General features: G+C 39.3%; 1 protein-coding gene across 1 annotated transcript; it reads left to right on the plus strand.

The window, feature by feature from the left end:
* Positions 1-327: 327 nt before the first annotated feature.
* Positions 328-20,219, plus strand: LOC125888301 (immunoglobulin-like and fibronectin type III domain-containing protein 1). Its single transcript, XM_049575569.1, has 25 exons — positions 328-373; positions 2,120-2,146; positions 2,604-2,726; positions 3,146-3,285; positions 5,763-5,862; positions 6,084-6,165; positions 6,253-6,445; positions 6,632-6,745; positions 8,030-8,198; positions 8,383-8,655; positions 8,841-9,065; positions 9,253-9,321; positions 12,926-12,955; positions 13,041-13,103; positions 13,707-13,822; positions 14,546-14,687; positions 14,776-15,069; positions 15,200-15,502; positions 15,812-15,991; positions 16,077-16,205; positions 16,312-16,391; positions 16,588-16,780; positions 17,383-17,679; positions 19,793-20,119; positions 20,215-20,219. The coding sequence occupies exons 1-25, from the start codon at positions 328-330 to the stop codon at positions 20,217-20,219; spliced, it is 3,720 nt and encodes a 1,239-aa protein (XP_049431526.1).
* Positions 20,220-26,722: the final 6,503 nt, after the last annotated feature.

Below are 26,722 nucleotides of genomic sequence, written 5' to 3' on the forward strand. Positions count from 1 at the left end.
CACACCTCAAAAGTCTTAAGTTGTTCAATGCCAAAGGAGCTTTCTTGCTATCAACTGAGGTTCTCCTGCAGGACGACCTCCGCCTAATCTGAATCCTTTAACAAATACATCTCCTTCAGCAAGACTATCGAATTTAGAGCAAAGTAACACTTGAAAGCTACCTGTGAAACATTTGTTGTATTCTCAAATAAAAGCAAAAAAATCTTTTAACCACCTGCTATTTGAATAGATCAACAGAGCCATAAACAGTGTACTTAAATCTCTTCCTTTATCTGTTGCAGGTGGAGAAATTTTGCCGAATCCCTCCAGGAATCCAAGGGACCCAAGATGGTTAAAAGGTCAAAACTGTCCGAGGGGACAGCCACGGGTCAAGGTACGCATTTAGATGTGATCTCATTTTCTACAGGACAAACATCCAATATCAAGCTTGTGTGTCTGCACAACAACTAAACTGTTTACTTTTCTTCTTGTACTCCAAACTCTGAGGATCAATAAGCAATACAGAGCTGACAACTAAGTTTCAGTCGGTTTGATCTCACTGACAGATTCTGACAAGAGTCAGAGTCTTACAGAATTGATAGAATGAGGTTGGCAAGGAGATCTGTTTGTGCATAAATCTAAAGGAATTGGTGAATATACCAAAGAACTGTTTGCATTGTTTGACTATTTCTCTGCCTGTCTGATGCCTCAGATGGTTAATTACTTGATATTATCAAGGTCACATCTCACTCTCAAACACATTATCTTCCTCTCCCTGTGATACAATTCCAATCAGGCTGACGTTATTCAGAAAGTTCAAGGCTGCAATCTGTCCATTAGCAATCGTATTTAGACTTTACAAGAGTACATATACACAGTCTATTAAAGGCCAGCTCATAAAGTAGGCAGACATACATTGCAGACTGATCATAACATTGTACAGTGAGCAGCCAATGAACTTTACAGGGTTAAAGAGATAGTTTGAATCTTTTAAAGTGATGTCGTATGAGGTACTTATCTATAGTCGGTTTATTACATACAGTAGATGTCTGTTGGTATGCCCCCAGTTTGGAAAAAGTAGTCAGGAGTACCACCACAGAAGCTAAGCAATGTACTGCTGGGGAGGGGTCGGCAACATAACGTATTTAGCCACCTAAAGCAATCACTTAAATATCTGTTTAAGTGTACGCTATATTGAGAATGTTTTCACCACTTCACGTTGATGCAGACAGACCTTGCCAACAGGAAAGCCATTAACGGTGTCAACTCCCCATCTATGTTGTGGTCAAAGCCACCAGATTCAATTGACAAAAGCTGTAATTTTAGCTTGCACAACACAGGAGCTGCCAGTTTACAGCTGCATCGATGAGTCAGTTAGTTTGTCTTATTGTGCTGATCCTTCCACAGCAGTAAACTACTCAGCTACTGTCTCTGTATTCCTGTCTAATGCTCTAAACTGGGGACGTGCCGACCAGCATCGACTGTTTGTAATACACTGACTATGGATAAATACCGTAAGCCCCATTTTCACCGAGCAGGTGGACAGTACAGTTTAGTTTGGTATGCTTTGTTTTTCTGTTTCCACTGTGAAAAGTTGTGGAAGGTACCAATGGAACTGCTCCGTACCGTCCCCATTTTTGGTCCCCCCTCTGTCGGGGCAGTGAACACTGCAGTCCGTTGATTGGCCAATAGCGGACGGTCACTCTGCTCAGGGCTGAGCTGTGGCTGGTTTTGTAACCACTGTTCATACTATGGAGAGTTTTATCAGTAAACTGTGTTTGGTGGAAAACAGGGCTTAACACAACCCCATCTCAAGATCCGAACTATCCCTTTAACACTCCAGTGCATCTGAACACGAGTGTCAGAATATGATTATTTCCATATTTATATGATGTTTTGTGCCTATATAAGATACAGTGCTCATATCCAAGTGTACTTTGCTTCAACCTGACATGGAAAAACAAAAAGAAATGTTTTTAAAATGCTAAAAGTATTACAGTTTTCTCCTGTGCTGTACCAAATGTTGGTCTGTTATTTGATTTCCTGTCACTAAGTTTAATTGTTTAAGTCTAAAACATAATCAAATGTGAATACCATGTTGACATGTGCTGTATATGCTCTTTAACATGTGCCTTATCAGATTCCGATGCAGAGAGTGGTAGAGAAGGTAGGCTTAGTGCACAACAGAGAGGCTGTCATCACCGTCTTTTTCCCCATCTGACTGCTCACGAAGGCATGAAGACCTGATATGCAATGAGTTTAATAATATAGTGTATGAGCGCACAGATATTTTGTGCGTGGATATGTAGGTGCATCACTACATATCTGTTCTCAGGTTGAATTTTCGGCATGGACTCCCAAAGGAAAGCGTTAACAAGATGAAGTTATTGAAATGTAAATGTACTGAACATGTGACACGAGAGACGTCTACACCAGAGCCACAGCTCTGAATAATGAACTGATGCAGAGAGTAACATTAAACATTCTAATATATCCTGTATTAGAATGTGTTTCAGTGTGGTTCGTGAGGGTGATGATTCGATAACAAAACAACACATTGATGACCGTGGTCACGTTTTTCACTCTGTTGTTGTCACTGACATTTTGTTTTCTGATGCCAGCAGTGGGGATCAAGAAAAAATCTAGGGTCCCCGGGGTGATGATTACACAGTTTATAGAGACGCTGCCAGAGGGAAAGAGCCATCCAGACTTCACCCGCAAGCCGATTGCTTTGACCATCCAAGAGGGTAGGACTGATAGTATAAGAATAATTTTAAACATTAATATTATGAAGTATTCCAATGTTGAATTTCCATGATTCTGCATAATGGATTAGATCCATGACTTTTGTGCAAAGGGCCAGTGGGAGCAGAGCCCTGCCATTCTACAGCCAGACTCCTGTGTCAGTCAGATAAAATTAAACACACACTGACGCCAATTTAAAACCAGGAAAAGTGACATGATTACCCAAAGACAATACCACAACTGTTTGCATTTGCATTGTACATAAATGGTGTTGATTTAATGATGTAAGCATTAAGCTTTCTTTGTATTTTTATTGCATATATTACAAATCAATACAGAAATACTTAAATAAATATATTCCCTGTCTTTTCAAAATATGTAAGAACATGAGGTGAACTTGTTTGTCCTTGTTTTGTTACAGGGAAATTTGCTTTTTTCAAAGCCATTGTCATTGGAGACCCAGAGCCGACTGTTACGTGGAGCAGAAATAATGGAGATGTGTCTGATACGTCAAGATATCAGACTAAACACGATCCCGCTTCCAATGAGCATTTATTTGAGGCAAGTGATACGGCCTATCAGATCACTGTGATACTATACAGCAACATGCTGATGTAAAGGGGCTGTAAAAATAGCACACATAAAATAGATAGATAAAAGAGGAGGAGACATCAATGCCATCCAGTCTCCTAACCCTTCAGTTTGCTTTGCCAATTACTTTTTCCACAATAACAGGATTTCACTCATTCTGAGAGGAGCACGCTCAACAAAGTCAGTTTCATAAAATGGGCTGGATTCATCCGCCTCCATGTCCTGTCAACTCACTGCTGTCTGAAAATATAAAATAGGAGACATCTGGTAACACATCAGGAAGCAATCTACCAATCAAGCAATGCACACAGCCTGTAATTATTCTAGAGTATTTCAATCAAATTGGTGCGTCATGTGCAAGATGCCACAAAGGATACGTATCTATTCATATCACTATTCATTGGATACTGTGTGGTAGTAATTCCGAACCAGGCGTTATACTCCTGTGGGAACCTCTGCAGTTTCCAGGAGGTACAGGGAAAGACTGTGGAGAAGTTGATTCAACGTTTTTGTTAAGCTAATCTTTAATACGTTTATTGTAATACACAACCAAAAACCTATAAAGTAACTATGATACACTGACTACATCTACATCACATGCCATGAATAAGTGCATGAATACTAGTTAGCAAGCAAGCAGAAAAATTTGATCTTGATCAACATGATCTTGTCCCTACTCTGCATTTTTGACGCTTTCGCTCACAGGTAGCCTTTTGCACTTTATCTTGATGCAGACGGGGTCAGCGGTTTGGTTCAGGCAACAAAACTGATTGGTTAGGAAAAGATAGTTGATATTATTCACATCAGTCAACTTCTGTGACTAACGAGTGACGAAGGCCTCACGTGACAAAGTAATTCAACATTGACTTTTAGTTTCAAACGGGACACTAACACCCATCTGAAGCAGACTGTGTCACTCTTAATGCTATGTCCATTGGTTTGACGATCTAATAACACAGATGGGGAGATGCTTAAGGCCCTGATCACACAGAAAGCATTTTAGCAGCTGGCATTTTGCAGGAAGTGCTCTCAACTCTTTGTGTTGAAAAAAATTCAACTCAGAGCGGAAGAACGCTAGCCTGGTGAAACCATCTTAATCTCGCGAGCTCATATTCCATTTCGCTCTGGGACTCAGTGAAAACCCAGTGGCTATTGTTGTTTCTCCGCTAGTTGCTCTCATGGAGGAGCAGGTCAGGGAAGCGACCAAGCTGGGAGTCACAGCCATGCAACTCGGAGTCCACAGTGAGGAGGAAATCCGTGAAGACGGCAACACTCTTTCCTAGACATCATCATGGCTCATCTCCACTGCACGCTGCACTTGCTTGCTGGTCCGTTTACAGTGGCGTTGTGCTAGCCTACGTCACCCGTTTCGTTTACTCTGATTGGTTTTCCGTCTTTCCATTTTGAGTGACAGCCGTTGATACCGCCCCTCAGGAATAGAGGAAATGTTCACTCCGTGTCCAGACCCATTCGCGTTTTGTGAATTGGGTCTGGCAACGCCAGGCTAGAAGAACGCCCCACGTCATCCCTTTTTTCATCATATTTTTTCCCATTGTCCAATCGGATGATACGAGAGGAGATGGGCCTTCTGTGGTGGTCACGACAACAAGTTTACAGTTGGTAAACGATGGAGGAAAAAATGGTGGTAGCAGTTGCTGGTTACCCAGAGCTGTACAGCTGACAATAGACAGCAGGTTGTCAAACTGCCCCGAGTCATCCTGAAATATGTCTGAAGCTGGTGACATCGCATATGAGCCAAAGCTCCTGGACCAACTGGTGGTACTCCTCGTGATCCTCCCTCTTTTTAAGGGTCTCATGCACCCACACAGATCTCTGTTTCCCTGTGCCCAGCAAACTATTTGCTGACAGCCTCTCACCCTCAACCAGAGCTACAGCAAGTACCCTCTGCCTCAACGTTTTAGTAACTAGATACTAATTACTGTCAAATAACTAAAATTAATAAACGGTTGATTGATTACACAGGAGGGTTAGAGTAAGAACATGAGTCTGTGGTTGCCTGACAACAATAAAAAGGAGCAGCAAGCTTTGTTTTTAACTGGTAACATTAATTAATTCAATTAATTGCATTGTGTGTCCGTATCTGACACTAAGGGCCACTGACCAACCGACAGGTTTTAAGGCCCTGGGAGCGAGACCAGACTGAATTAAAAAGATTCCTAAAAGTGGCTGTACTACTTAAAACAAAAAAGGGAAAATATCCACTTTTATAGAGTTAATGGTGCAAATAACACCCTCATAAAAGTAAAACTTAACACATTTAGAATGTGACGAATTAACAGGTTCTTGAGCTGATCAGACCATGCAGGGACACATCTCAAAAGACAAAAAAGGTGTGGAACCACAGTTATAAAGTGTAAAGCTTATTAACAAGGGCAACTGTTTCAGCCGCTGGGTCTGTGATATTTAGTGTGTCTTTTATCTTCCAGATGCCAAATGTTATGCCAGATCAAGCTGATACCTATAAATGCTTTGCCACAAATGAATATGGACAAGCCATGGTCACAGTTGTTCTGAATGTCATCGAAGGTAAAGCCTGTCTGTTTAATCTGATACAGCATGCAGACTCAAGTGTTCGCCCAAATCTACTTCAAACTGAGTGCACTTCTATCCAAAATTGACATTTCACTACTTGATATGATTGAGTGTATGACACTCATTCTGGCACTTATCACCCTGCAGTCCCTCTTGTATGTTGTTTAATTATATGACTGTATTAGTAATGTGAGCACCATTTTTTCTGTTTTCAGTTGGCTTCAAAAAGGACAAAGCTCAGCAACAAGTAGCTGAAGCCGTCAATGGGGATTTTAAGAAGGTACTGAAAAGGAGAAGGTAGGTTTTTGTTGCGTGTTGACGATCCTCTGTGTTTCAAAGATTTCAGTGGTTCTTTAACTAAATGCAGCCTATTTTATTTTCCAGTAAGGTCCGTCCGAAATCTGAGCAGCCTGAGAGAAAGGATGGAGAGCTTGATCCAAAGTTTTGGGAGCTTTTACTTAGTGCTGACAAGAAAGAATATGAGAGAATCTGTGCAGAGTATGGAGTGACTGACTTTCGCTGGATGCTGAAGAAACTTAATGAAATGAAGAAAGAAAGGGAGGAAGAACAAGCTGAGGTTTTTTATCTCTGATATTTGCATTTTGATTGGTGAACCTTTTTTTCTGATTATGACATTTGAAGCTTGGATACATTCAAACAAATGTTTAATCAAGTAGCAGATGGCAATGCTGTCATCACTAATGAGAAAAAATGCTCATTTGCTTTCAGCTTGATACTTCAACTTATTCTGTTTTTGTCCCAGTTTGTCAGAAACCTGTCCAATCTGAGATCTATTCAGGTCAATGCAGATAACACTGCATCCTTTGAGTTTGACATGGACCTTATTGACCCCAGCAGCTCCATATTCCTGTACAAGGTCAGTGTCAAAACAAAATTATAACTCAACAAGCTCAACAACTCCAAGCACTCGTACTACAGAACACGTACTGAGGTTAAATCAACAGCACCCTGACTATTAATTATCGAATTATTAATTTAATTGCAATTTAGCCAGTACTTGAATAGATGCATTCAAATATCTCAGCCCAGTCGCCAGAAGAAAATATTGGCATTGTGCGTTTCTGCAAACCACAGATACATCACATTTGTATGTTTTATAGGCAGTGCATCAACATTTCTTAAGTGATGTAGTATGTGAGCTCAGGAGGAGGAGATGGTGGATGGTGTGTCACCATGGCAAGATGGCTGCCAAGGTGCAGATCAGCGTTCGAGACCAAGAAACGTCAATACCGGTTGATAACGGGTGTTTTTCTTAAACATTACCAAGTAGCTTTTATGCCCAAACCTAACCACACCTTTACCACAGCATTGTTAAAAAATGTAGTTTCAATGTATCAGACACAAAATAATGTACAAATGTCATGTAACCGAGCCTGGTCTCACTTCAAAGTTGCCGAAACCCGGCACTAGGGCAGTGACCTGCAGCGTCAGAGACCAATGAAAAAAGGCATTCTTTAACATCGGCATGATACACTGCCGGTTGCCAATACAGTTTAACGGCACCCAGCAGCGTCAGGGGGAAATGCACCAGGACAAGGACAAAAGTTATGGTGGCAAAAGTCCAACTGGGGCAGGCAGGAGGGGTGGTCAGTGGGTCCAACAAACACTGACCTTCACCTGTGAGAGCAGTGTTTGCGTCCCGTAAGATTCTAAAGCCAAACTCTTTTCTCTAAACCCAACCACGTGCTTTTGTTGTTGAAGGAAAGAAAACGTAAACTTGTGGTTTATTTTGTAAGAGACTGTATGTAAACATTAAATTTCCAATGAAAACAGAAGTATATTTTAAAGAGAAAACAATGCATGTAACAGGCAGAACTTGACACGGCATCCCAGAACGTCAACAACCAAAGCACCCAACCCCTTACACATTGTATGTGGACGTGGAAAAAAATCCACGAACAAGCAAGTCAATATTTGACAAGGTCAAAGTGAGAATGTGTTGCGTATCCATGTTTTGCAGAAACATGGATTTGTATACAGTATCTACTAAAGCTTATGGCTTTGACTTTCAAAATGTTTTGATGGAGTCTTGCTATACTTAAAGGAGTGACATTTCTCCAGCTATTATCTTGAACACTGTTTTGTAAGCAAAATTTGAAGCAGTCTGAAAGGTAATTCCGATGTATATTTCCCCCGACAGGATGGTGTAATGGTTCCATATACAAAGGATTTGGGAGATAAGATGAAGCACAGCCTCAAACAAGTGGGGAAAAAGTACATTTTCAGTTTGAAGGACCTTATGCCAGACGATGCTGGACTGTACCAGGTGGATGTAGAGGATGTGAATATGTTTTCCACTGATTTTAAAAGTAAGTTTTACACTTGCACACGTGACAAATTACCCTCGCTAATTAAAGCAAAGCAAGACAATGTGTTTGACGCATAAAACAAAGTGGCCCTAATTAAAATAAATAACATAAACTGTGATTGGAATAATTCATGCAGGTGTAACAAACTATTTTAATCTGAAATGCATCGCTTGTTCTTTTTCAGTCCCCATGGTGGATTTCTTGGTGAAAATTCAGGAAGTGAAGGCAATAGAGAGGCAAGATGCTGTCTTTGAGTGTGTCCTGTCAAACCCATTCTCCAAGATTCTGTGGTTTGGCAAAAATTTGCCGCTGGAACAAGGCGATAAATATGATATCCAGGTTTCGGAGGACAAGCTCATTCACAGGCTGGTGGTCAAAGACTGCATGATAGTAGACAAAGGAATTTATTCTGCCTGCGCAGGAATAAAATCTTGCAACGCATGGCTTGTCGTTGAAGGTAAGACATTATACCCAAACAAAAGACTGACTGACAATATTCAGTAATGGTTAATAATAATGATTTGTAATGGAATGATAATGAAAAGTAACACGATGGCTAATTTATCTTATCAATGATTGCCTTCTATATCATAATATGGCATTTTTAGGTGTGCACTCACAGATTTTGTTTTCCTGATTCAGCTGATAAAGATGCACAACAGGGCAAAAAGTCAGCAAGGAAAACAACAACAGCAGGGGGATCTGGGATGGATCTGCAGAAGGTCGCCGAAGAGCAGCAAGTAAAATTAGAGAAGAAGAGAGAGGAGAGGAGAGAACAGATTAAAGCTGCCCCTCCACCTGAACCCCCTCCAGCCCCTGCACCCGCTCCTAAGCCTGAACCTAAGGCACCAAAAGATCCTAAGCCAAGTAAGAGTGCCGACCACAAGGTTTATGAAACACTGTGTGGAATTCACAAACAGGGTGACCATAGTGGAATCTCCTGAGTTTTATTTAGCACTAATGAGATAATCAAAACTGTTACGTTTGATATGAATATTTATCTTGGTGGTGATTTTGTTATTTCTGTTTCTTCTTGATTAATTGCATCCTCCAGCTCCAGTTAAAGCTCCACCTCCAGCACCCACTAAGCCGGAACCTGAGGCGCCAAAGGAGCCTGAGCCAAGTAAGAATGCTGACCACAAGGTTCATGAAACACTGTCGATATAACAAACCATGTTGGAAACTCCTACATTTTAGCTAAAGCTACTCATATATTTAAATCTGTCATTTTTTTACAGGGATATTTATCCATGTGGTTATTCTCTTATTTCTTTTTCATCTTTATTAACTGCAACATCGTGACTTATAATTTGTGGAAACAATTTTGTTAGATTTCATTATTTCCAAATAATTTCAGAAATTGAGCCGGTGCCAGCAGCGGATCCACCCGTTGTGGAGCCAGTAAGCACTGGTAAGAAACCTGAATGGTTGTGAAAACCTCTGCATGCATTCAAAGGTGGTTATGACCGCTATTATAACTATAATGGCTTCGGTAATACGTTTTGGTAGCACTTTCTACAAAGACCACATCTATAATGCAATATAAGGCCATTCATAGTGAATCATAAATCATTTATGATGCTCTATGACTACACTCGTAAACACACATAATGAATTATAACTGTCTTATGGATGTTCTTGACTAGTTATAAACTAGAGGTTGACTGATGGAGCTTATGATGCATTATGAATACCTATACTACTATATAAACGCACCTCAACGATGAACTGTAGTAAGGACTCATAGGTGTGTTATAACAGTCCATGCAGTACTGTAAATTATCATTGTATGTTAAGTAAAGTGGAGTACATATTGATGCATCTATAATAATGCATGCTTCATCAAACATCTCATTGTTGGTTGTTCAGTAAAGTGCGATGCATTTTCATGTATTTAGAAGAATCTATGAGGCATCATAAGTGATTAATGTCTATCATATACTAGAATACTTTGAAAATAATTTTAAAAGACTAAAATCTGACACTCACATCTAAAGACAACGTGTCATGAGTCAGAGACTTTTTATAAGATTAAAATAAGATTTTGCAATGACTATTTGCAAGATTGTTAGCTTAAAAAAGTTGGACAGACATTGCAGTATCTTTATCCTGATATACTTTGATAAAAAAAAATGTGTTTATACCATTGCTAAGGTCAGTCTAATGTTTTGGCTTTATTTTTTGTTGTGTTGTCAGCTCATTATGTGACTGTCTGCCTCGTTAAGGTCAGGCTTTGCTTAATAGTATTACTGAATACAGATGGTGCAATCAGTACTCTTAGGAATTCTACACAGACAGGTTGCCATGCTCCATCACAGATCACAGCTATGTAATGTTATCTGCACTTTTCACATTAGATGTCAATTTTGCATTTTGATATAAGTTTACATCACAATTACTTATAAAGATGTATCAACAAAGGACAGGATTTCTGTTATAGGTGATGCAACAGTGCCTCTGCATTTTTCTTTTAAAGAATATAGTTATTGCATTATTTACACTAAACACAGAACAGAGCAGCTCAGACATAAAGTGGCGAAAAGAACGTGCAGCTGAAAATAATAAAATTAGGGAAAAATGACAAAAGAAGAAGCAGCCCTTTGACAAAGACGGGAGTGCCCGCGATCCCATTTACATATCTATTTTTAAATGCCGGTAGAATTGCAACCAAATACGATAGAGCAATAATTATATTCGCATATAAAACCAGAGGAGTTACACTAACATATCACGCATTCATCATGTCCGAGAGCGCTGTTTCCTTGCACTAATGGGTTTGTAGGAATCCAGTAGAAAGCGCACACAACAAAAACATTAAAATCCAGACCGTGGGTATTCACAGCACTTCCTACGATAGAATAAGTGTCATCATGTTGTGAGCATGAGCTGTTTTTTTTGCGTGTATTTAGAAAAATGTGTTAAAAAAAAAAAAAAAAAAATTCTTTTTTTGTGGTTTATTGCACTTAGCAATTTATTTCATTATTAAGATTTGGGACATAAAGGTTGTATTGATGTATAGCATATTCGACCATTCCAAAAATGGCACTACAGCATGTAAAAATGTGAAGATATGCTCTGGCGGACTTGTTTTATGGTAGGTCATAAAGGGTTTAATGGAAAAAAAAAGAAAAAAAATAGTGGGCACTGCATCCATCCCCAACCTTCATCACCTACTACAACCATATAAAGGCAGCAACAAACAAACAGACTAACAAACAGGCTATATAGACAAATAAGGTTACAAGAGGACTAATTTACAGGAAGTGCACAGAGGCTGGCTAAGCTGATTTAGGTCCAACGTACTGTGAGTAAGGGTCCCAAACTTTATGAAAAGCCTCTACTGAGGAGTGAAGAATACAAGAGATATATTCAAGGGAGCGCCGTGCACTACAAGACTGTGCCACGACTTTCTAGTTGGAGCAGCATCCTTGGTCCAGAAGAGCAGAATATTTTGCCTGGCAGCAAAAGTCAAAAGAATGGAAAGTCTCTTGTGTTTGGTATTTATGACCATCTGGGAGTCCACGTAGGAGGCGCATAGGGTCCAACTCTATTTGAACACCAAATATAACAGACAGCTCATCCACAATACCAGACCAATAGCTTTGTAGCTTTACACATAGCCGAAAACAGTGAATGTAGCTTCCAGACTCAGAGTTGCACTTAGAGCAGAGAGAAGAAATATTAGCATCCATTTTCTTTTTGAGAGCAAGTGTTAAATATGTGCGGTGTACAATTCCGAACTGAGTTGCTTTGGTTTGATTGCAGATAGATATTTCATTTTAAAGATTTTTATGACTGTTTCCCACCATTTAAGAAGAAGACCCTGGTTCATGTCACTGCCGTATGGAAATCATCTTGCAGACATTTGAAACATGCCTTTGTTCGCTGATCCTTCTTAGTATTTATGTCTGGTCTTATGTTAATGCTATTATCGCTTTAGTGTCTTTGTACGTGCAGACTGGCTGGACAAGTTACAGACATGATCTTTACATGGATTACTTTGCTAAAGTAAGGTCTCTTAAGTAAGCTGATTTTCAAACTCACCTCGAGACATATTAAGTCGTTTGAAAATGCTCTTTAATACTTTTTTGTACAGAATGCTTTTTTCAAACAAAAAAAAAGTTCAAACTACTGAAAATGCATTAGCACATCTACCCCTTCTTCTTCACTGAGCATTTGAGAATATATGAATATGATAATTTGAAGGTGCCTCGAACCGTATCCCACCCTCTACCACTGCTGTTTTGAAAAGGGGAACTAGCCAAAACAGCCTCACAAACCACACACATCATTTTGAAAGAAAGAGGAGAGCTGTTTCTACTTCCTTTTGTTTTATCTCTGTGTGATGAAAACTGAAAATATCATTGGACCAAAAAGCAGCATGATTCTGGAAGCAATTACAGTAAAGGTAAAGCCTGTGGCGTTAGCTGCTGACAGCTACAACTCCCAGGAGAGCATTAAGAACTATTTATTACAAGAGAACATTGAAATGCAAATTTACAATGGAGTAAACCTCGACTCCACCCACTCCACTACTCTGTGACCATCTGTGAGTGGGATGTTGGAAAAGCTAGAACACTGTGGTATGTTTGAGTAATCTGAACTATACCTGATTTGTAGAGAACACTTAGAAGTATGTGACCCTTTATCAGAACAAGTTTCACATGTCCTCATATTCGTGAGTAAAATCTAAAATGTTTTCATACTGTCTGTGATCGCACCAACAGCACCAGCTCCAGCTGAAGACTCAGGAAGTGGTAAGAGAGACAACAGTGGAGCATAAATTGAGGGAGTAATTTACTAAATCAAGTTTAAATGACTTACTGCTGTCATTGCTGCTAGGCCCCTCAGCTGAGGAAGCCGCTGGCGATGAAAAGATCGATCCACCACTTGTAGATACAGGAGGTGGTATGGCAGATAACGAATACTGAAAGTACAATCGTAACACAGATATTAAAAGACTAATAAAATAACTTTTTATTTGCACTGGTGACAGAACAGAATCTAAAAACTTAATAAAATATCTAATCAAACTATTGTATTCTCTGTAACATCGTAGCTCTGTAGGTTAACTGTTGGTGCTGTGAAATAATGACTAGCATTTTAATATAATACTGATCCAAAGAATCACACCGCTCAAATGTGTTCACTCTTCTGAGTCCACTGGGTTTCTGTTAACAAAGCTTTATGTCTGCTGCTTTTCATTGTGCTTGGTTTGTAACTTGTGTTCATCATAAACTTTCTAACCCGATCACACTCATCTAATATTTCAATCATGAACTGTATCGGTAAGTGGAATGTGCACTACATCCATAGTAATCATTAATATTGATGAACCATTTATCCTTCCTATCTCAAATATCACATTAATGAGCAGAGATTTGAAGCATATGTGTGGGTAATTGGTTTATTGTTGTGCACTTTTATTCAGCACACATTTAGTCCTAACCTAAAGCTGCTGCACATGCATATTCAAAATGCAGAATAACTTTGTTTTATGTCACCCAGAGCCGGAAATCACCTGTGGGCTCTCTGATATCTATGCTCTTCGTGAGAGCCCGGCTGCATTAATTGTGAAGATGAGCATGGACTCTGACGGCACCTGGTTCAAAGACGGAGAGCAGGTGAAACCTAAGAACTAACATACTTCAACTAATCTTCAAATGTGCTTTTTGGTGCTTTGAGCCAACACAAGCCAAGTGTCATCTAGTTCCATTATACTGGGAGAAGGCAGGCCCTTCATAACCAAGCCCCTTCCTACCTGTCTGAACTCCTTCATATTGACACGCTCTCCCGTACTCTTAGATCCTCTCCTGCAATCCATCTCACATCACCATCTGCCTGCTTGACTACTATGGGTTCTAGAGCCTTCAGCTGTTCTTCTCCCCCGCCCCCATTCGCAATACTGACTCCCTTTCCACTTTCAAATCCCGTCTGAAAACACACCTTTTCAAGCTGGCATGTTCAGTCTGACTTAATGGTGACACACATATTGAGTCTTGCACTGATGATGATTTTATACCCAGTATTTACTGCTATGATTTCTGTCTAGTCATTTTATTAACTTTTATTGTATATTATGGAATTGTTACATTTAATGATCTATGGATACCCTGCTGCTTGTTTTTTTTAACTGTGTCTTGTAAGGTGTCCTTGAGTGCTCTAAAAGGCGCATATAAATAAAATGCATTATTGTTATCACTTTACGTATTTGACATGTAGAGTAAATCGTGGCTGTAAGTACAAAGTAATAATTGTGTCTTTGGATGTGAGTTTTCTCTACTTGCAAATTCATCAGTGTAACACAACAAAGTATAACAATCTGTCTTTCATATTTGATTTTCTAGTTAAAGTCAGGTGCTGGGATCACCATCACCAAAGATGGAACATCTCACAAGCTGACAATTCAAAGCTGCAGCGACGACGACTCTGGAGTTTATCGCTTTGTATCAGGGGATCTCAGCACACAGGGAAAGGTCACCGTTGGAGGTATAATTTTCCCCTCTCTGCTGTAGAACATGTATTAAATGTCACAACAGGTGCTGTCTATTAAACTCAATTACACTCTGTTTCACAGGCGTACCTGAGTTTGATCCAGACGACCTTCACAAGTTCTCCAAGCCTGTGATCATAAGAGTGGGCCAGAACGCTGCTTTCAAGATGCCCTTTCCTCCTCAGGAGTCTTTGGTGGTCAGCTGGTTCAAAGACGGCACTGAGATCAAAGACGGAGGTGGAGTTAAGATCGTGAGGGAGCCCAATCACAGCCGGCTGCTGCTCAGAGACTGCCTGCGGACAGACGCAGGGGAAATAAAGATCCAACTCAAAAATCCATTTGGAGTTGCAGAGGCCACATCGAGGCTTATTGTGCTTGGTATGAAACAAAAAGTTATCTGACGAGAAAAGTGATAAATATGACGTTCAAAAATAAACACAACTCTGACCTTGCTAGGCAAAACATTAAAACACTACATCTGAAATTAAACACTGTGTTTTCGACACAGATCGCCCAGGTCCCCCTGAGGGTCCAGTGGAGGCCGTTGAAACCACCTCATCTTTGATTGAGATTAAATGGAACCCACCCAAAGACGACGGGGGCTCCCCTGTCACCAACTACATCATAGAACGGCAGCAGGCGAGACAGAATCTGTGGACAAAACTTGGGGATGTCTCGGCTGACAAGACCTCCTTCAGAGACAGGAATGTGACTCATGGAAAGAAATACAACTACCGCATCTATGCAGAAAACCCTGAGGGCCTCAGCGACGCCCTGGAGACAGCTGATAGCATTATGGCTGGCATAATGAGTGAGCATTTAAAAAAAAAAGAAGTCTCATTTAGCATTCCTCAGCATGCTAATCTCCCTCAGGTTGTAATAAATGAAAATGCCTCTGGATAGTTTCGCTTCAAATCATTTGTCACCGGCCTGTTTAGTCACTGTGGAAAGCTCACCTTTTATCATTGCTGTAATAGTCGCTCTATCTCCGAGAGGAATAGTTGGTAATAACCTGCAGTTTTAACATGTACACGTCCTTAATGTATTCCACATCTTTAATTACCTCTCAATTATTAATAATGGCCTTACTTGATTAATTAGACCACTTGTCATTCCTCAGTACTCGCCGGTCCACCTGGTGCCCCCCGAGTGGTGAGTGCCTCTAAGAGCTGCATCAACTTGACCTGGACACCCCCAGAGGACGACAGAGGAGTACCGATCATTGGTTATCAATTAGAGAAACAAAAGAAGGACACAAACGAGTGGATTGCCCTGAATGCAGTCAGTGACCCTATTAAAGGTTAGTCAGAAACACATACTATTGTTTTAATTGAAAAAATAATGTGCTTCTTTTTCATTTGCACTGCTTTTAATCTTATTTTCAGACCTGAGCTATGCAGTTAAAGATGTCACTGAAGGGGCAGAATATGAGTTCAGGGTTTCAGCAATCAATGAGTCAGGCGCAGGAGACCCAAGCCCTCCCTCTGCAATGGTGTGTGCAAAGAATCCCAACAGTAAGTAGCCAACTTTCCCCGTTGTGGGTATTTAATTATTAAACTTTGTTATCCAGAGCGATGTTTCTCCCTGTCTGCATTTCATGTTTTATGTGTTTTCTTCCAGTGAGACCTCGTTTTAAAGACCCAGAGGACTTCATTGTTGTCAGAGCAGGAAATTCTGCACGTGTCAAAGTTTGCTACGAGGTATGAATAAGCCTAAAATCTGGAGCCATTCTTCCATGGTGTGAATCCTAAACCTATCTTTTCAAGTCAGTGTATTTCGTATTTTATTCCCCTGTTCCAGCCATGTCATTTTCCTGAGTGATGAGTTTATGAAGAGTGTGACATGACTGCATATGACTCACACTTGATCTCATTTATCCGATGCTGATATCTCCAGGGTGAACCTCCACCTCAGATCACTTGGTTGAAGGATGATGAGCCGATATCCTCGTGGATTACCATCATCAATACCGAGGGAATGTCTCAGCTTGTTATCCCCTCATCAAAGCGCTCAGATTCAGCTATTTACACTATCAAAGCCCAAAACTCTGTGGGTGAGGCGTCATTTGATGTCGAGGTTAGAGTCACAGGTAAGGACGAATAATGATACACTGTGATTGGCGCAGGAAAGTTGCGGAGACAGTGGTATTATTTCTGTGCTGAAACTACTGGGGGCAATTGTTTTATGCTGATTTGAAATGCATGTTAGTTTCACAATCTTCAGCTCTTTAAATGAGGAATTAATTTGTTGGAAATGAGAAATTAACTGAATTGCTCGCATTATGTACCTCAGGTCAGAGGAGAACACTATTTGAATCAACACTGGACAACATTAATTGGGAAATATCTAGCCAATTAAACGCCAATGGCACACCGATGTATTGGCAACCCGATATGAAACCCTAATTAACAGTGAACAACTTCTAAATGGAGTCAGAAACATAATTCCTACTGTGTAACATGCAGTTGGATGTGATTAATTTATAACAGCTGTCAAATGCAAATGCAATCCCGACAAAAACCCACAGAGGAGTAAAACGTCTCTCGAGTAAAGTAAGATAAGGTTTCAAAGCTGCCACATTACAAAGAAATTAATGAGACTTGCTCCAAAAGAAACCAAGACATATATTTAGCAATAGACATATTTCCTGTCTTGGTAACTTACTCTTCATCTTATCGGATTTGTTACTAGATGAACCCAAGATTCCGGGGCCAGTGGAGCTTGAGCAAACAGTCCAAGGAAAAGTGGAGGTGTCATGGGCTCCTTCACCAGACCAGGAGCTTGACGACCGCCTGTACTACGTGGTGTCTCAATATGACACCAACAGCAGAATGTGGAGGACTGTGGCAGACCGCCTATTTGCTAACACATTCACAGCCAATAACATCCTTCCTGGGGCAGAGTACCATTTCCGGGTCTACGCCAAGAATGATGTGGGCCTCTCAGATCCATCTCCTTCACCTACATGGGGTGCCAACTGCAACAGAGGTCAGTTACTGTAGTTGTGCCAGTTCAGTTATGTTGGATTATGCCGTTAGAGTAAACCAAAACAAACACAGCACATGCTTTGACAATTTCACATGAAATATCTCGCATACAAATGTTTACTCTACACTACAGAATCATCATGTCCAAATACATTATACTGTTGATAAGACCTCATCTGTTTTAAATAGCATGAGCATGACTATATGACACAATAGCTGATATCAGTGACATTTGAATATCATAGCTTCTGTGTATGAAAAATGGGCCTTTTTATTATCAGACACAGACATATACGTTTCCTTAACATACAGGGCTGGGTATAGGTACTCGTTAGCTTTACGGTGGCGACCAAAATAAACCCGTGCCAAGAAGTCTCGAAACTCCTCCAGTCAAATGATACCTGCATTCCATCCTCTTTGTACCCAGGTCTAGAAATAATTATAATTTGTATGGTTTTGCTTCCAACCAGTCAATTTAATGTGACGTCTGATTGCCCCACTACCACAGCGGCTACAACCCATACAGTCTGTGGTGTGGTGAAGGCCCACCCAGTATATCTGACAAAGTTGGCATGCTGAGGTGCCACCAACACTTCAAAAGTACGGCTTTACAACACTCGTGTGGCATCTGGTGGCATTTTACTGAACTGAATGCTGTCATTCACATGATGGCTATCGAATAATGTAGGAAAACAGGTATCATATGAAGTATTCTATTGGCATCAGCATCACGTAAAAGTTACTGGTATTGGTACTGGTGACTATAAATGATACCCAGCCCTAATAATATACCTACATAAAACACACCAGACCTCGGAACAATCACACCATCACAACAGCTCTCTTCTTTCCTACCCGTTACAGTTTTTGTAATATGCTCCTGAAAAGCCCCAGTATAGTATTAACATGCATCGTGCACTACTTCTTAAAGAAATTCAGTTGTGGTTACAGAGTGGTTGCAACAGTCCAAAAAGACGTGAATATGTGATGTACATGCCCTGAACACTCTTTTTAGCCACACTATGGCAGTAAGGCTATAGGGCTCTAGGAATAGCAACGTCAGTTCATCCATCCATCCATCCTTTGGTGGACACACCACTTTGGTTTCAATTATCCAGTCAAATATCTCATGTACTACATGGATTAATGCAAAATTTGGTACAGACATTACAGGTCCCTGGACAATGTATCCTGATGACTTTGGTTATACCCTGATTTTAAGGTCATACCCTGATTTTTAATCTAGCACCATCCATCAGGTCAAAATTTCTATTTGTTTAATAGTGATTATGACCAAATACCTAAAACTAATGACATTGCCTTCAGCCTCAGTCAGCTGTACTTAGCATTTAGAGCTAACTAGCAAATGTTAGCATAGAGATGAGGGGGAAAAATGATAATTCAATTCTATTCTATTTATAAAGCCCAATATTATAAATCAGAATCTGCCTCAGAGGGCATTACAGCATATCATCCCTCTGATACAGCATAGTATCGCAATATTTTTATGTGGCAATATCGTATCGTCACATGGTGCGACTACAACTGGAGTGAGATGAACAGACTGAAAACTTTATCTTGTAAGATATAACCGATATTGACAAAGTGTTTTTGTCTTTGGGGGCATTATTTGCAATGAAAGTAACAGGCAACAGGTAATAAAAGGCAATATATTGCAATTTATTTTATCGCAATACTTAGCATATCGCAATACCTTTAAAGTCACAATAATATTGTATTGTGACTAAAGTATTGTGATAATATCATATCATATCATATGGAGCCTCTGGTGATCCCCAGCCCTAGTTAGCATGCCAAGATGGTAATCATGGTAAACATTATACCTACTAAACATAGGCTTGTTAGCATAGCGACCTTGAGTGTATTGCTATGTTGATATACTGTAAGCCTAAATATAACCTCCCAGAGTCGTAGGCATGACTGTAGGCTCAAAAGAATGATTATTTGAAATTTCGGATTAGTTCATTGCACAGGACCTATATTTTAAGACCTGGGTAACAAACAATGTCTGAAATATCTCTGTGTCAAGATGATACTCATCTGACCTTAATGATAATTTCAACCCTTCTCCTCTTTGACTTTCCTCCATAAAGTTCCAATAACTACAAAAGGACTTGTTTCAAGAGAGGTCTGCTTTGAGAGGCCTCCGTCCATCCTGGTCCCTCTGAAAATCCACACACCACCCAAAGGCTACCAACTCTACATGACATGCGCTGTACGAGGATGCCCTGCGCCCAACATATCCTGGTACCTCAACGACGTCTGCATCAACTCAGACAGCGACTACTACATCACCAACTCATTTGGTGTGTGCTCCCTGTACATTCTTCGAGTGCAGTCGAAAGACGGCGGTGAATACAAGGTTGTTGCAGTCAACCCTCTTGGAAAGGCAGAGTGTTCGACTAAACTTGCTGTTAAAGGTGAGGCTTAACTTTAGAGTTGGAGTTGTTTCTGAGCTACCTGCTTTGATTAATCCTTATGATTATGAGTGTTTCTCTCTGTTTTTTGTCCACAGAATAAAAGGGCATGGAGGCTTTTGGACACGTTCCTCGTACTGAGATATTCTGGAAAATAAGAAAGTGGGATGTTTTGATTTACTGCAGAAAAATGCATTGAAAGTGTGTGATATTGTTAAGTTCTGGTAAAAATGTCTAAAATGGTCTAAATACTAATTTATTTATTTGAAATGGGACTGTTTTACAATTGTTATGCTGTCATCAGAAATAATAGCTACTTAGCATGAGTGAAGTGAAAAGCCATAGTACAAAGACATCTGTCAAAATGTTCTCTTGTAGCAATTGCAATAAATTAACAAACTGACTGTGTGTGTGGTGTTCTTTTTGGTGTTGTTTTAAATAATGAATAATGAGAAACAAACTCAGTGGCTGTCATTAAAGAAAGATGTTTGCAGCAGCCTATGGCTCCTATATCTGAACCCACGATATCATGCACATCACAGTACCACATTACATCCTTATAAACTGAGTGCACATTTTTATTGCATTTCCATATGTGTGTATATATATATATATATATATATACATATCCACCTGACTTCTCTATTAAATTGTCTATACAAGATCCTCAGCTGCAAACCTTAAATTAGACCTTTTTATATCTACAGTGAAATAACCATTGAAGGAAAAGCTTTCAGGGAGACAACTATGTTCAGCTTGTATACGTATTTGAAAGAAACACTCATACATACATTCTGACAGGGCAAACACAAATCAAGTCCATACTGCACGTAATGTGACATCTGTAAAACACAGGTTTGCTGCTGGATATAACCTTTTGAGTAAACATATACAGCAAATATGCCTTTTTTATGTTAGAGTGCTTACCTTATTCCCTCTGTCAGGTCAGAGGTGATATTTGTGTTTATTCTCCAAGCGTGTCATCAGGCTTTTCTTGCTGTTATGTCTCTTTTATGAGGTCGGGGTGACTATTCAAACTGTCTGGATAACTCAAGCTTGGTTGTCCTCTGATGATGTGAAGTCAAAAACCTGCTCAGTGCAGCAAGTCCATCACACCGCCACGCCATGAGCAACCATCTTTTTATAATGCTACCACAGGTCCGGTGTGACTCACCAAACACTACCGGCATGCTGTGAGAATCTCCGTTTATACTTTTGGAGGCTAATTGGAACGGCTGATTTATCCATATCAACCGGAGATTATTTTACCAAATAAAATGTCTCGTGTTAATGTTTATTGGCCAATAAAGTCCACAGTGCAGCGATCCTGTTACTGTTACAGACCTTGTGAAGCTGCCAGGCTACAGCTTTAGGTTTGATGCTTTGACTCTTACATGGCTATTGTGGATCCATAAATCAAAACGCCTCTATGATAAATATGAAGTCCGGTAAAATCCATCACTAATTCATTTGGGTTCAAATCTGCCAGAATGTGAATCTTGATATTAGTATATAATGCACCTGTTGTTTTTATATTGTCAACAGTAATGGTGGAAAACTGTTGACTGGATACGTCCAATACCAGATTGAATGAACAGTCATAATGTATTTCCAGAGCGAACTGCAAAGTGATCGCTTTCATAGGGATCAGTAAGAGGAACCTCCACCCTTTACCACTGCTGTAACATGGGTTTTCAGTAACTACATTTCACCCATGTATGGGTTTCTGTGGGCTCCAATCTTTTATCACCAGACAAAAAGGGGTGTCACCTTTGAAATATTGGTCAGTGAGAAGAGTTTAGGCTGAAGACGGACAGCTGAATGTAGACGACGAAGAACTGAAAGTAAGTCCGATTTATTTTTTTATTAACAAATTTAGCAAATTTCCTGCATCAGTAATTTCCGCTGAATGAATATACTACCCAAAAGCAACATTTTATATGCCATGAAAGAAATGTGATGGCTTAAATCAGCAAGAGGTACAAGTCAGGGCAACTGTGTGATTATCAAATATGGACAACAGACAGGAATCATTTGTTGAGAGAGACTAATACAACGGTACAGACTAGCTGCAGTCTATTCTTCAGCTGTTTGAAATGATCATTTTTCATACATCATTTCATAAAGACAAGTAGAGGGATATGTATGGTTTATAGTTTATGTATATTTATAGAGGTCAGAAGCTGTCTAAGTTTTCAAATCTGTTGCTGCAGAAATGTACTAATCCTGACAAACAAAAAAAAAAAAAGACCTGTTGACCGGTTTTTGAATACTTTTTATCACAGGTACAGATTTCGGGGGAACACAGGGGACATGTCCCCCTCAATATGTAGAACATGTGAATTTGCTGAGGCTTAAGAGTTTGATTTATTGTGTAAATGTCTTATTTTGTCAAAATTAAAGCAAAAAAGGCATAAATTGGTGCGTAAAAACTGCAGGAAATTGAGTGTTTAATGTTTAAATTTGTCTGGCAGAGGACCCCCAACCCTCATTTTATATCTGACCCCCCAAATGTTGAATTAAAACCTATGTCCTTGCTTTTACTTTAACATTTAAAGACCTGCAGTCATTGTGCTATTGTATATACCTGTTTAAAATGTTAGTGGGTGGTATGTTAGCATAGCCTCTTTAACCTGGGCCGTAACAATAAACAAACAAACAAACAAACAAACAATGCCATAATATACTGTAATGTATGTGCTGCCACAGACACAGGATCCACAAAAGTGAGCCCTGAAATTTTGCTCTTTTTTTCCACATTTCAAGAATTAAAGCAGTGACGTCTCAAGAATTTTCATACCCTGTAAAAGGAGGGGGAAAAAAAGAACGAACCTCTTGAGATCATCCTGTAACGTTGACGTTAAAGAGCTCAACTGGGTGCCATATTTCAGTCACGAATGTGACCTTCCCAACTGGCTTCCCATGACTAACAAAGGATTGAGCAGGAGACTGTGATCGCTTTGCACTACAGGATGTGTGACACATCAAAGCCTTAATATAACTTATTTTTTTGCTGGCTTGTAGATGTTCAAGGTCAGCTATTCTTTTTCACATTTTTTCATTATTCCTCTTATGGTCCTTAAAATTAAAGAGCCATTTAAAAAGCCTTATGGCCATTATCTTGATATTAGGTTCATTTAGTTCTAATTAAAAGGCTCCCAGCATTAAAGATACTAAAAGAATTACTCACTTAACTTTAAGATTTAAACTACCCTTCACTAACAGTTTCTTGGTCATTGTCACCCACTGGTGCTTGACCTGAAGGTCTACTGGGCGACAGTCAAAGTAGGCGGGAGTCTTCTTTTGTCTGCTCCCTATAAGCTGAGTACCTGATATAAATAAATTCTGTACCTCATCTTAACTCTCTGTAGAGGCTTTGTTTTTCAAATGACTAAATCAAGTACACACTTGGTGCTTTTTCACCTTCAAACACAAAACAAATCCACATGACTGCTCAGGACAAACACAGTTTAAGTTTAAGGTTTACTTTCAGTCTTTTGCTAGTAGTTAACAACTAGGCACCTCGCTGTGAATAACATCATTTTTAATAGTTGGTGGTATGAAAGAGATTTACAGATATGTGCTTTGGCTTCACAGTTTGATCGCAGACATTCTGCCCCTGTCTATGTTTGGATCCTGAGCAGTTAAATTGCTGGCACAGCCACTTGACTCCACAGGCAGTTGGGCAGAGTCAGCCAATAGGTGGGATTTCACATTCCCCATTTACTGTGTCCCAGCATGTCTCCAAGTGTCTGCACGAGTCACGCAGGAGTCATGGCATCCCCACTTTGACAGACTGATGTCATACGGTAACATAGATGACACATGAGGAGAAGCTCCAAGGCAGGGACTCGTAACCTTTTCTGGCCCATGACCCCATTTTGGAGTCTCCCATTCTCATGACCCCAGCAGTTACAGAGTGGTCAAGTTGAGTCACTGACTGAGTGTATTTGTGACCATGATGGGAGCTCCAAATTATTAAAAAAAAAAAACCTAGTCCCAATTTAACACCAGTCCCTATTACTAGACCAGTGTGGCTGTGACTGTCTCAATTAAAGGCCTGGTCTCGTTATCATGCAGTTCATTTTTTTAATAGAAGTTTTTCGGCTGTATAAAACCAGGTGATGGCTTCCTCAAATAATGTGTCCAGTCCTTGATTACCCTGTAAGTTACTCATATTTTTTTTAGTCTGCAAGGATCCTCAGATCAAAAGAATCAAAAGTGTTTTTCATGAAAATCTAATAATGTAAAGTAATCTTCAAGTGCCATAACTCTCTCTGTCACTGATGCGCTGTCTGTCGGAGCTGGATCTAATGAATGATTCATATTTGGTATATTATCTGAAGCCTAATTTCTAAAAAAGTAATATTTATACTGGTTTACATAAACAGTTTAATTGTATTTCCCAATCTTTGCTGGGCAGTAGTTTTGTGTGGAAGGAATTAAACGCCTCTCCGATACAGACACCGGCGCATTGATTTCAGTGATTTAAGCAAAATAATAGCCTGGGCTATTATTTAAAGTTTTACGGTATACTATTTAGAGCTGCAATGATTTGTTGTAAAATAATTAGTCAGTTGATGAAACATTTATTGGCAAGTATTTTCATAATCGATTAATCATTTAAGTCATTTTTTAAGCAGAAAATGCATAAAATTCATCAGTTTCAGCTACTAAAATGAATAATTGCTGCTTCTTTCAGTCTCCTTTAACTGTAAAATTAATATCTTTGGGTTTTGGAATATTGTGATGCTATTTTCTATTTCAGCTATTTCTGAGAAAATAATCCTTAGCTTCAGCTCTATAGCATATATTTGAAACATATTTTCTAATTAATTTTTTATTAGCATACTGTTTTAATTATTATGCATTATAAATATTAATGCTTTTTCTATATTATCTCATTATCTCATTATCTTTGTCAAATTTTCAGCTTCTGCATTTTGTTTTTACTGTAAAGCACTATTACTTCTAGAAAAGTGCAACATAAACTAAGTTTATTGTCATAGGAATATCTATTATATCCCAGAAAGAACCACAAACAAGCCTAGTTATTTTTTCTTTACTGCCCTCTGTGTGTTTTGGTTTGATTTTAAAAAATGTCATAATCATTAGTCATAATCAGCGATGTAGCTGACCACATAGGACAACAGAATGTCTGAAGGTTAGTTACATAAAGTGAAGGACCTAACATTTGACAGTGTTTAATTGACAATTTCACATTATACTTTCTGTGCTCTAGAGTGTAGAAGCCACAAATCTGGAAAACTGATAATTCAAAGAATGACTTGTCTTGAACAGAGTCTATCACACAGAGTTTGGCTGAGTCACAGATCAACTTTTCCCCATTACTATTCAATGTCAGCCTTGTGAAAACTGTAAACAATGAAAATGAATTTTTGATTCTGAATACCAACAGTGCATACTGACTTAGCTACATACAACTGTGAGCTTTTCTTTTTGTTACAGCCACAAAGCGATCAACACTTCGAGCTGACAAACAATCACCAACGCTACAATGAGTTCAAAAACAAACCACAACCCAAAAGCCTCAGGTAAGTTTAATTAAATGTGAGAAACTTTTTAGTATGGGTTTGTGTTGAGGGCAAGGACTACCATTTTGTATTATTAACTAATAATTTACACAAATTTAGTACAAGCCTTAACAACAAACTTGTGGGTATCAAGTCAAGTAACACAGAGGTTACACTTTTTATCTAGCTAAATAGAAGTTCTTCTTCCTCAAAATGTATATCCACTCATAAAAAGTACTTGTGAAAGTGGGTGTAAAGTAAAGGCAGAGGAGGAAGAGAGAACAAATAAAGTAATTATCTCCACCAGGCATATATGCAAGCCTGGAGGGGACCATGTGTTCAGTTGTGTGTGCGTTTGTCAACAGCTAATCTCAAATACTTCCGGGCCAATCAGCCTCATATTTTGCATGCATATGAATGACTATGTGCTCAAGCACCTCTTGTGCTTGATGTGATTCACAATTGTTAGAAACCTGTCTTTTTGACTATTTTATACTGTCATTGACCTCTGACTCCTCACTCCTCTTAGCTGGCTGATAGAGGCCACAAGTTTTCAGTAAAGTGGCTCAGCATTACACAACAAGACTAACCGTCTATTGTAGGCCACATTTTGGCACAAAATTGGATAGGGCCATAAGATATAGCCCCAAAATAATATCAAAACATTTCAGGGTATTTTTGCGATAATGATAATTTTGGAGATATGACAAATTAGTAAAAAAAAAAAAAAAAAAGTATAATCAGTCAAGAGCATAGAATTGCTACAAAATAAGTGATAGTTTTGCAAGTCAACCTAATGGTTTGCCTTCAAATATTCAGTAAAAACTCAACAAAAATGACCTATCATTTCTTTAGTTTGTAAACAACAACAGTAACTCAGAGTGAGATTCAGATTCTGTATACAATATTAATAGTTCAACAAAATAAAATCCACCACAAATTACACATTTAAACAGCTCCCAAATACAAAAAATGTCCCCTGGGATCTATATATATAAATCAACAGGTGAATTCCTTCTTTTAGTAAAATCCTAAATGATTGAGTTGTGTTTTTTCCACCTGGACCTTTATG

The sequence above is a fragment of the Epinephelus fuscoguttatus genome, linkage group LG1 (genome assembly GCF_011397635.1).
Source record: "Epinephelus fuscoguttatus linkage group LG1, E.fuscoguttatus.final_Chr_v1".
Lineage (NCBI taxonomy): Eukaryota > Metazoa > Chordata > Actinopteri > Perciformes > Serranidae > Epinephelus > Epinephelus fuscoguttatus.